The 12,015-nt window shown below is 41.4% G+C and overlaps 2 protein-coding genes across 6 annotated transcripts; both read right to left on the bottom strand.

Annotated features, from left to right (window-relative positions):
* Window positions 1–500: 500 nt before the first annotated feature.
* On the bottom strand, window positions 501–4,887 carry ngb (neuroglobin). Of its 2 annotated transcripts, XM_028984307.1 has the most exons (6): window positions 4,846–4,887; window positions 4,347–4,759; window positions 3,958–4,198; window positions 3,320–3,428; window positions 3,083–3,202; window positions 501–2,783 (listed from the first exon to the last, which is right to left on the bottom strand). In XM_028984307.1, the coding sequence occupies exons 3-6, from the start codon at window positions 4,053–4,055 to the stop codon at window positions 2,631–2,633; spliced, it is 480 nt and encodes a 159-aa protein (XP_028840140.1). In that variant the 5' UTR covers window positions 4,056–4,198; window positions 4,347–4,759; window positions 4,846–4,887; the 3' UTR covers window positions 501–2,630. The 2 variants fall into 2 exon arrangements, with proteins under 2 accessions (XP_028840140.1, XP_028840147.1); XM_028984314.1 differs by lacking the exons at window positions 4,347–4,759; window positions 4,846–4,887 and having other exon boundaries at window positions 3,958–4,333.
* Window positions 4,888–6,871: 1,984 nt separating this feature from the next.
* fam161b (FAM161 centrosomal protein B) lies at window positions 6,872–11,979 on the bottom strand. 4 transcript variants are annotated; one of them, XM_028972068.1, is made up of 9 exons: window positions 11,739–11,979; window positions 10,771–11,020; window positions 10,210–10,604; window positions 9,549–9,874; window positions 9,120–9,241; window positions 8,823–8,990; window positions 8,631–8,730; window positions 8,314–8,480; window positions 6,872–7,995 (listed from the first exon to the last, which is right to left on the bottom strand). In XM_028972068.1, exons 1-9 carry the CDS (start codon window positions 11,800–11,802, stop codon window positions 7,911–7,913), a joined length of 1,677 nt encoding a protein of 558 aa, XP_028827901.1. In that variant the 5' UTR covers window positions 11,803–11,979; the 3' UTR covers window positions 6,872–7,910. The 4 variants fall into 4 exon arrangements, with proteins under 4 accessions (XP_028827901.1, XP_028827910.1, XP_028827919.1 ...); XM_028972077.1 differs by having other exon boundaries at window positions 11,548–11,979; XM_028972086.1 differs by having other exon boundaries at window positions 11,532–11,979.
* Between the last annotated feature and the right edge of the window lie 36 nt (window positions 11,980–12,015).

Below are 12,015 nucleotides of genomic sequence, written 5' to 3' on the forward strand. Positions count from 1 at the left end.
TTTTACATCTGTAAAGGGCTGCATTAATCTACATCTGCAAAACACACATACACACACTTGCCAAAATGCTTTCGCTGTCACTGCTGTGACCTCCTTGAAAGCCATCTAGATTATTAAAGTGACTGCAAAAGCAATATTCATGTAATTAAATGGAAAACTATCTCCTCACTTACCAACACTCCAGTTCACTTGAAACATGTGTCTACCCAGCATGCAGAGTGTTGTTTGTTTCCAGGAAAGAGAATTATGCTTGCACAGTCAAGAACCATGGATTCCTAGAAATGCAATGTGACAGTCATATCGTCACAGATGACTTCAAGAACGATCTCCAATCTTTCCGATGAGGACAGTCACATCCCTGCTGCCGCAGGCAGGAAGCAACATTGAACCGAAGTTGCACAATTGTTGTGAAGACAAATGGAGTGTGTTCTAAGTACAATGCTCAGCAAATACAAAGGGAGACAAGACACAGTGACAAATGTACCCTCATTTCTCCAAAAGCAGTGACACGAAATAACCTTTATTTATGTAACGCTAACGAATAGCCTCACAAAACATAGAATATGTGAGAGAATGGTCATCTCTTCTGAAACGTTTAGGTCACAAGCATCACATACTTGCATCCAGTATGACATTTTTTTATTCCTTTTTTGGTTACCCAGGAGCTGGATGAAATCATCGCTGTATCGCTGTAGCAGCTGCACTCATGAGGTAGACATTATAATCACTCTATACTAATTATTCATAATGAACTGCACTAAATGCACAAATACAGTATAGACATGACAGCTGTATAGACTTAATTATGCTACAGTTTGAGCAACATAATCATGAAATAAAGTTTTTTTAAACAATTAAACAGAAAACAGTTAAATATTAAAACATTATTATTATGCGGCCAGCAACCTTTGTTGTGAAACATAATGGACATAATTATTACTTTTCAAGTGACCTTGAGTTACTGTTAGATTTTGTATATTAGTATAATTTATTACCTTGATGTTTACCAATGCCATATGGCTTATTAACTCATTATTTACTATGAATTCACTTTTAATAAGGAGCTTATTAGATATAACAAAAATACTTAGAAATTTGCCAAATGTAATACATTTTTGTTCCAAACAGAACATGTAATGTATACTGAAATAAAAAATGTATACTGAAATAAAAAGGTCAATTATTACCTTGTACCCAAGCGATGATTCTTCACCACATAGCAGCAAATGCGTTCAGAGTTAACTTCAGAGTTCATGTATATAATAAATCTAAATTTCACCTGCCATATTTCAAGTTATGTGGCATTATGAATAATTAACAGGCATGTACTACACAGAAATACAGAATGTTTCCATAAATACTGTAAAGAGATACATAGTCATAGCAGCAAAAAAAGGGTTCATTCGCTTATGTTGTTTTGTCCAGTGGACTACATAAAGAGTATTTACACAAATATATTCATCTATTTTGACTCACAAATAAATTTCCTTAATTAATAAAAATATACCAGGCTGCACGAAAACTCAAAATATAAGAAACATCTTATGCTTTTTGTGTTATGAAATACATACTTCATTGTGGTATATTTACATAATACACACTTCTTATTTGTAAGCCATTTAACAATCTGCAGTATATCTGGGTTTTTTTTGGAGAATAGAGCAAAATTGCTGGATGGCTACGTTATTTGCTTCATTACACGTTGGTAATGAGCAACTCTTGATCTACTCAATACGTTACACCCAAAAGCAATTGACCCTCTATGGAGGTCTCACAGTTGTCACTGCATGGACCAAAATAACAGTCTGTTTTTTAAGTAACAGTCAGTGTAGTCTACTATGGCAAGGAGTGCATGAATTAATTATATTCACTAAAGGTCAAAAATGCACCCAACCACAAGGTGCACAATGATTTCTAACAGTCAGAGAGAGGAGATTAAAAACATTTTTGTGTAACAGTTCTTGTCAATGGCAACGTACAACCCTTTCATTTAAACGTTTTTGAAAAGAAAAAACTGAAAATGTCTCAGGTATCATTATATTATTATATCCCTTATGTATCTACTCATATATGACTAGTGGTTGGAGTTTTGAAATCAATTCAATCCCGTTAGGTAAGAATGCAGGGATCATATTGATCTGTCAAGTCTGCTATTCAGTGTAACCACCCAACCTATCACCGTAATGTCACAAATTTGACCCTCCTCCCTAATCAGCAGTATCTGAAATTTGACTCACAGCAAACAACATCGAAAACATCAGCACAATAATGTCACTGAGGAGGGTACGAGAAGCTTTTATGTACAAAAGGAACTTCTGTCGTCACCATACAACCTGGCATCTTTCTAGGACTGAAAATGTCCAAACCTGAACCTTAAAATATTATTATATGTTCAGTATCCTGCACACTGCAGGACAACTTCATATAATTCCTTATATTATAGATAACATCTTCTCTGCTGACCACTGTGTAATTATTCTTGGTTTCCATTACCAAGCTTGATCAAAATGTTGCAGAGTGGAAAAAAAAACACTTATTCCATTCATGCACAAGCAGCATGTAAGTTGGTCACCCAGAGGCTAGTTGTCCCGCTGTCAGTGAAAGCATCCAAGTGTGAAGGGCCAGCCCACTCAGTCAGCCTTATGCTCTCCGTTCTTGGTCCATCCCCGGCTCATGGCGGCCACAACAATGCTGTACATGTTGAGCCAGGCTTGGTGCAGGGGCGCTGTGTACGCTGAGCCAAGACCACGCTGTAGCATGTAGAGAAGAGACTCCCCAACCAGCTGGAAGAAGTGATTGAACTGCTTATCCAGAGCATCTATTACAAAACTTCTCACTGTAATATTCTGCCTATAGTGAGCTTACGGGCTCATTGATTTTTTTTTTTTTTCGTGTTAATTGAAATGCCTCATTGACACAAAATAACATTAAACATATAACTAAGAATCATAATTACAACTAAGGGGTTGTGATATACTGTTTATTATCCATTACTAAATATGCTTATTCGGTTCTTCAAATAATGACGTTTTTTATGACGACATATCCAGCTGCTTTATGTAAATTGTGCATGATAACTTACAGCAAATGACTGGGTGTTGACCCCAACTGCTTGATGCTTCCTGCCCAGGTTCAAAAGAAAGTCCTCCAAAGTGTGCAGGTCATCAAGGTGACTCACGGCAGCATCAACTACCAACATCACCTGAGGACAAACACTCCCTGTTACTAAGAGAATTTGACTGACATCTGACAGACGGAAGTGAGCAATAGTACATATATTTCTGTTTTATGAGGGGTAATGGCTCCATGTTGAATATACCTTGCTGACGTGCTCCAGGAACTCAGGGCTGGACAGACACTCATTGGTACTCCCACAGTTGGTGCTGTAGTGGAAGAGGCTCAGCAGGGCCGGATCAAGCTCAAACAGTCTAGCACCACACACGCATCGAAACCACACAAGAATTCAGTACATGGCTTCCTGGATATATTTTCACACACCCCCCCCTCCCCCCTCCACTTTGTGGAGCAGACGCTTTGCTTCAAAATAAAGGTTTCCCTGCCTGTCGCCAAGCAACAAGTCAAGCCTCTGGTCTCAGCATTAATGCAACGGATGTGGCAAGAGCGGCAAGAGTTTGTTTTGCCTCAGTTTACCATTAACCACCTAATATCCTACAAATAATGAACGGAAAGTATAAAAATTCTATTCATTCTGCCATTCTTACACAGTAGCATTTAAATGTCTGTACCTCTTTACTCTGATCAACATTTTTTATATGACTGCAAAAAATACAGGTTTTAAAAATAAAAACTATGTAACATATTTGACTTTTTACACCTTCAGGAAGACATAATTGGTGTGATATTCTACTCGTCTGCAAATTAACCTCAAATCAATTGTCCACACGCTGCTCATACAAACCCAAGCAATGTAGGCACACAGGTTCTCTTGTACCCTACCTGGTGAACATGATGATTCCGTGTGGGACTTTGTTCCTCCCAAGGCTCTCCCAGCTTCCTCGGATCAGCTCCTTGTCTTTCAGTGTCAGTTTCTCCATTCTCTCTTGCAGCGTTGTCGTGAAGCCCACTTATGAGATTGCATTAACCTCCCCGCACACAGTCAGATCAAAGTCCTTGATCCCAGCACCCCTAACACTTTTACAGACTCCACCTTGGGGGAAGTCCTCACTTCGGATGCTTCCTGCAAATAAAGTGGAAAGAAATGAGAAGGATGGGTATATGAAAAGTCTACGACTGGTATCAGGTGAAGAATGTGCCCTCTGTCTGTTGTGAGGTGGGTTTTTCCGGATCTAGAGCCACGGTGTGATGTTGTAGGTAGACAGACATACCTTTGCCTTGATGCCTGAGAAATGAGCCCACTCACTGGCTTCCTGCGTGATCTATGTGTGTGTGTGTGTGTGTGTGTGTGTGTGTGTGTGTGTGTGTGTGTGTGTGTGTGTATGTGTTTGTGCATGAGAGAGGGAGCAACGAGTAGCAGCCGTGTTGTTGCGTTCGCTTTCGAACACACACCACTTGCTGTGCATCAGCATGAGAGGCTGCAGTTGTCACTCTGAATACTATCACACGCTATCAGGCATCCTTTTCTCCCTCTCTCTCCCTCTCTCTCTCTATCCCTCTCTCTCCAGGGCACTTCGATCACTGACGAAGGGAGGACAAGGGAGAAGTGGGACCTCTGAAATGTCCCTCAGACCCCGTCAGAGTGCGAATTGCGACGAACCACAGCTCCTCCTGCAGGTGAATTCTGCAAAAACACAGACAGACATACCAAATGAAATCTCAAATGTGGTTGAACTGCAATATGTAAATCAAATATCAACACATACTCACGCATCACCACTAAGCCTGGCTTCCTGAAGGTATCAACAGTGCTGTCCCCTCGAGCCACCCACACAACAGCATTTAAGAGGTGTTACATAATCTTTCTCATGGTAAATTCCCCCTCTGTAGCTGGCTGTAAGATGCTGCAGAATTGTGAGAACACCAATGGATTTCCTAGCAACATACAACAAAGGCATGACCTTCTGCCATTAGCTTTTTTTTTTCCTTGAAAAAAGTAGTTTCAGCCCATATAACCAAAAATTGTGCCTTTTTTTTAACTACTCCATTTTAAGTTAGAATATGTCCATATTTGAACCTTTCACAATAATCATGGTTCAAATACTACATTACTCAAATGCAATTTAGATTACATTTCAGTGATGGAAATAGGGGTTTCAAATCTGTGCTCAGCAGTCCACTCTACAGTCGCAGTGTAATTCACTTTTACAACACTGCACAATCATTGAATCAGGGATGGGGTGGCCACTAGAAGCAAAAACAAGCTAGATAGTTCCTGTGTGGCAAAGAACCTGTCAACACATTCAGTAGCTAAGTCACAAGTAGACCAATTCAACATGTCAATTTGTGGGCTACTGCCATCTTAAACTGATTAAGTTAGTGGACAAAGCCAGTTAATTACACAACCAGTCAAATGTTGCAGACACAGGACTATGAAATAACAGATGGAAGGTTATGTATTGAACAAAAAGGGCAAAAGAGGGCAAAAGCTCTCCAATGTAGGGAGCTTTTGTTGTGATGGCAGCATTTCACACTCTTGGCTTCTCTTGACCCCCTTGATTTTGACAACAGGGATGCCCTGAAGGTTTATTCTGAACACGTATCATTCACTCATGTTAATGAGCATCTCATGAAGTGGCTTTTGATGATGACAATAGTAAACAAAGCAGACATGAAGGTTAAAAGAGGTAAAACAGATTCATCAAACACACATCCATCCTCTTGCATTGGATTATTGTAAATGGCCTCCATTGTAGTGTCCATAATTACCACAGAGTAGGTGCGTACAAATTTTTGACTGGAAAGGGAAATTGACTGGAAACTTCACGCTCCTTGAGTTCCAGTTAAGACCATCACTGACTAGTATAGCTCTGTAGAAGGGTCTCTGTATCTCAGTGTAAGCTCTGTTTTTGTGCCAGTCATTCTTGTCATGATGATGTTACCCTTCTGCTGAGAACTCCACGAGCTTCATTGTATAGTACATAGAAGAAAACAGCTGGTGCACAAAGCACCATTAACATCAAATTACATCAACTGAATATTCAGTTATTAGAAATATTTGATGGTGTAGTATTGTTTTCGCATATCTTTTCTGTAAACTGTTATTCTTAATTTACGGTTTTCAGAGGTTCCCTTATGATGCAGCTGTTATTCAGACTCATGATTGTCACAACATGGGGTCTGTCCTGATCTTCAAAGCAGCACAGCATGTTTCCTTGGTAATTTCAGCCTAGACCACACTGAACACTAAAACAATTTTTGTTGTTTCCATATTATAGATCAGAATATTCTGGAAAATTCATTGTGTCATAATGCATACAATTAATGCCAAGCCCTAAGTGTTCTGTGCCTTGAATGTGACTTACAACTGAAGCACAGCTTGCTGGGTGGTAGAGAAAGGCTCAGTTGCTATGACGACCTCTTTGGAGCCCTTGAACCTCTGTTAGTCAGAGTCGAGGTGAGATCATAGAGGTGTCTGTCACTCAAACTCTATTATCATATGAGAGCGAAGACAGGGTGACACACAAATACACATTTGTGTGTGTCTTCTGTCTCCCAAATGTATAATGGGTAATAAAATGGCCGGAAAAAAGCCAGGGTCATGAATCATCATCATGTAAAGCACTTTTTATTTTAAACTTGATTGCATTTCTCATGTTTGCTGTGGCGACTCATGCACACATGGTGCCACACGACCTTGAATCCAAGACAACCTGCAGTTACAGTAAAACCATGGCAAACAACACTGGAGAAAAAAAAAAAAAAAACAGCAATTCAAAATATTTGCCATGACAGGTTTGGATGACACATCAGCAGCACTACACAAAGAGGCTGTACACATTTACTAAAAGCGTCCAAAATACCACTCGAGCGCATATTCAGAGCGAAGCCTGGCCAGACAGAAAGTCATTTGATGTGGCGCAGGGTTGGGGACACGAGGCTCCCGCTGGTGACAGATAAACACCCAGAACTGTTTACGTTCGCCATCCGTGAGGCTCAGCAAACAGGCGGACCCCAACCGGCGGATCAGAGACATGTAAATTGCAGCTGGCCTCTGTCCCCCCGCCCAGAGGAACCTGCCTTTTTTTCCTCACTGCGGTGTTTGTTTGGCGGACGAAGGCCTTCCTGTGTTGTTCGCTTCTGCGGTAATAATTTGCACCTTGTGTAGCCATGTCCATCATCACCTAGACTTTGTAGTCCCAAAGTTGACAAACGTTGTGTGCCAGTGCAGTTATTTGTGTGCCCTTTCATACTTTATTTAGAAATGTCTGTGGTCAAAAGAGACAAATTCCACAGTCAGCAAAAAAAAAAAAAAAAAAACGGTGTCCTTTATGCCGAATTTAAAAAAGCAAATGGCATTATGTACTGCTTACACAGAACAAATTTCTACAATACAAACAAAAGAGAATTTTCCAATATGTAGTGGAAAATTTGAATTTCATATATTTCCTAAACCTTATTTAGTATGTGTTTTTAAAAGAAATCATACATAAAGTACACCTGGCAAACACCAACACCATAGACCCTTCAACATATCCATTATAGTTATAATTTTATATTTACATTTACATTTACAGCATTTATCAGACGCCCTTATCCAGAGCGACTTACAATCAGTATTACAGGGACAGTCTCCCTGGAGCAATTTAGGGTTAAGTGTCTTGCTCAGGGACACAATGGTAGTAAGTGGGATTCGAACCCGGGTCTTCTGGTTCATAGGCGAGTGTGTTACCCACTAGGCTACTACCACCCGAGATTTAAAACCCTTCCATTGTGCTTTTAACATTTTGCTGAGTCTGTATTTTTGGCAGACCCCACACAGTGCCCCTCATCGGTCACAAAATCTCTCCGCCTTGTTCGGTTTTCACACTTTCTTCGCTTTCCTCTTCGCTGTTCTCTCCACTCTCACCACATCCTCCACTAAATCAGACAGACGGGGTCAGTATACATCCATGTGGTCATTACATCACAGTGCAGCTTGGTTATATATCTGCCAATGAAAGCACTTCTGTCCCTCCAAACATTATATAATAAATATATATCCCTATACCGCCCAGTTTCCTGCTCCCTGTCAGGCAGGGGTATTTTTAACTTAAACTGCGACTTAAAGAGCAGAACTACACTCAAACATGCATGAACAAAAGGCTTAACTAAAAAAGCTAATCTTTATGTAATACATGCACAATGCATAAAGCATAACAACAAATTGTCTGTTTTTTTTCTAGTATAGCTGATTACCTGAGTTCACTGTCACTCCCCATGCTTTGGCTGTGCACCTCCTGGTTGTAGGTGACTGATTTTGGGAGGTCGACTCCCTCTCCTTTGGCCTTCACGAACTCTTCATCCAACCCAACTTGATGCAGTGTGTTTCTGTAACGGCGTTCTGCGTGGGATTTAGCGTTTTTCTGAAAAATGGACCAGAGGGAGGCACAGGCACATAGTGAGCGATAACTAATAGGATATATCATGATATTTTGGACTGAAAAGATATTTTGGACTGTAAATAACTCATTAGTCCTCTGAGTGGCATGTTGCGTATGGTTTTTCACCCGTACCTGCAACAGTTGTTCAAACAAATATGGCCGTGCCGTCACTCTGGCCTTCATTTCCTTTAGCTCTCGCTTGTACTCTCGAACTCTTTGCTGGTCGGCCATCCTGTGTGACAGAACAAACACAAGCAGGGTCACAGGATTCGAGGTCAAACGTGCAGGACTGCGCCCCTGAAAGAGCAAGGGAAGCTTGTTCACCTGTGCTGCTTGAGCTTCTCCTGAAAAATGTCCTTCAGGCTGCTATGTGGGTCCACGGCTTTTGCCCTGAGGGTGACAGCATCTCTCATGTTCTCGGAGTTGATGCGGTGCCTCCTCATCCACTGCGCTTTGCCCCTCTCCTCGGATTCTTTCTCCTCCATTGACTTCCTGCAGGCCAAGAACATCTTCGCCCATTTATGCTCTGCCCTTTTAATCTTAAATATTATTTTTACCGTTACATACAGGCCATTCACTAGCACTGCATATGGTGACATGGATGTTTGACTGTAAGCTCACCTGATAGCTATGCTTCTTTTCCTGGCAGCATCAGTGATGTAGGTGGGAAGGGTGTCCATAGACAGGGATGTCAGGCCCCCGAAAGAGCTACTTCTCTTCAAAGAGACCCCGTCTATGAAATCCTGGTAAATTTAAAAGAGTGAATTTATATTAATAGAGGCCACCATACCTTCCAAAAGTCTCATATATGAAAAAAAAACTCAAGCAGTGTTTCATCAGTGTATTTCACCTAGCTACATTTAACCTTACCACAGATTAACAGACAAACACTTAAACGTGATGATTGCCTCCATGGGGCTTTGGTTTTAATCAAAAATGTCAAGAGTCTTGAGCAACTACAACAGTCACACCCATCTCTGAAGAACATGTTATGTCACCTACATCAGGCCCCGGTTTGATGGTCTAAAAATGTCCAAATAGGTCCTCTACCTGATGTTTCTCCAGGCTGCTGGTCCTCTGCCTTGGAGGAAGAGCAGATGTGCGCAGCTGGAAGGGCTGGCAGCGGGTCGCATCCTTTCTCACTGCCCGCTTCACTGCCTCTCTTTGAAAGGCCTGGTGCAGACGGTCAAAGTCAGGGACCCGGGCATTGGTCTTCGGGTGAAAGGAGGGCCTGACATCGAGAAACGCCAAGGCTTTGTTTTTAGAGCGCTGGCCGCCACGAAATTCCCGCTTCTCTGCAGTGGTCTGCCCTTGGTTGGGAGCAGAGGAGACTTTCAGGGTTTGCTGTATTTTTGGCTGTAACTGAACCTCCTTTCCTGGAATAAAATCACACTTGCGTAAAATGTACTATATGAACAATCCTCATGCATTTTATTTTATTTAAACAATAAATGTTTATAACTATAAGTCACCAAGTCACCAAGGTATAACATGAGTGTATTATTGTGACAATAGAACAGTTTTCGCTTTAATATTCATTCATTGTGGGGGGAAAAAAGATTTTTGGGAAACTCTGGGATTACAGAAAAACATATGACAGTGCAGTGCTGATACCATTATAAAAAATATCACATTTAATATATATTATTTGTCAACAAAGCTATGAATGGTAAGAGTTATAGATAAAAAAAAAAACTTTTGTGCTTTGCACCTGACTTTGGTGAGCTCTTCTTCACACTCCCGTCATCTGTCCCACTGGTCACCCTGCTTTCATTAGTCAGCCTTTTTCTCTTCTCATCCTCTCTCTGCAGGAAACTGAAGGGTCTCTGCATGGACAACAGGTAGTTCTGCCTCTTTTTGTTACCCTCCTGTCTCTGCTGCTCTTTACGTTGGATGATTTCATCATACTGGGCCTGGAAGACCTGGACAGGTGCAGCCGTAGCTCGAAACTGCTTCAAGCACTCAGCTTCATCGTCCTCTTTTCTGTGAAATGTGTGAGTGGGTTGGAAAGCGACTTCTTTTTTTCGAGGTGGAAACACTTGTCGGCACTGGATTGCCTTTGCTTGCAGGTCAGACATCGAGGAAGACCTCCTTGGTCCATAATACCTTGAATTTCAGAAAAGGAAGGAAGATAGCTGAGTGGTAGTAAATATTCCCTTGCTGTGGATAAGACAAGTACTGACATATATGCAGAAATGATTTAATTACAAAGTGTCACAGCTCACCTGTTCTTTATTAATTCACTTAAATATTTGCAGAGAGTGAAAGTCACCTTATGACGCTTCCATTGGCCTCATTGCTGCTCTGATTAAGGCCTTCTGGAGAGCCGTTGCTTTGGGAGCTCCCATCATCCTTGCAGAGCAGTGTCATCTGCAACAGGCGACTCTCCAGGTTGGCCTGGTGTTGTGATAGCTTGTGGCTGGCTTTCAGGACCTCCAAATGCCTCCCCAGAAAAATCTCACCGTTCATTCCTTCACCCATTGAAAAGAGCATGAAAACTGTTCTTCTGCCATTTCCCAGACCTATAGAAGTTACATGAAAAGTGAAAAGGCCCCAAACACAAGAACAAGAGTCACCAATTTATCATAGGAAGAGTATTACCCTGGTCCACATATTTTATTACAAATTTTATATGACCTTCACAATGCAGTGCACAATTAAGACAATTGTGCAGGAGGTCTATCCAGCATTCTTGCGCATTCATTCTTATTTAAAAGCAATATAGATATATACACGTATACACGTGTATTAATAATACGTTATTAATAATAGTATTATAGTATAATGTATGTGGTCGATTTAAAATGTTTCTGCAAGCAAATACATTCGAATTTCTTTATATATTAACAGATCGATCGTGCTGAGAGAAGCAGAGCATACATCTGTTGCCGTGGTAACCAAACCAAACCTGCTGCTGCCACCATGTTCGATGGAAACGCCACCAAAGAGGAAAAGCCACGAAGATCTGAACGCATGTGTGCAAAGCATGGTGTCGAAACGTAAACAGAAACGAAACGGATTCGGTAAAGTAACCTCGGTCTCGGCGCACCTACGGACGACGGCGCTCCGACGTTCTCCCGGCCCTGTGCCTTCTGATCCCATTATTCTGAGACGACATGATTCTCAGCAAGGCGACGGTCCTCGGAATGAAAGATCACGCTTTTTGGTGCTTGCTCTGCGTCGCTGGACCCGCACAAACCACGACCTCGTCGAAAAACACACCCCCTTCCCACATGATACCTTTGTCTGTGGCCTTTAAAATCTCATCTTTGACAGGATCACCAGCCGGTTGTTCGATCTCCATACGCAACAACGTACAAATGAATAATCAGAACGCAGCTTCTAAGAGACATACTGATTTTTTATCACTAAATAAATAAACACTACGTATAAAATAAAACCAGTAGGCATAGAAAACGAGGTGAATTAAGTAAGAACGCAGGATAAAGTGCATTCATCCTATTGAACTTTTTGGCCGCTCCTCCTTGCCGATAGGTGGCGCAGAGGCACCGATGCT

The sequence above is a fragment of the Denticeps clupeoides genome, chromosome 1 (genome assembly GCF_900700375.1).
Source record: "Denticeps clupeoides chromosome 1, fDenClu1.1, whole genome shotgun sequence".
Taxonomy (NCBI): Eukaryota; Metazoa; Chordata; class Actinopteri; order Clupeiformes; family Denticipitidae; genus Denticeps; species Denticeps clupeoides.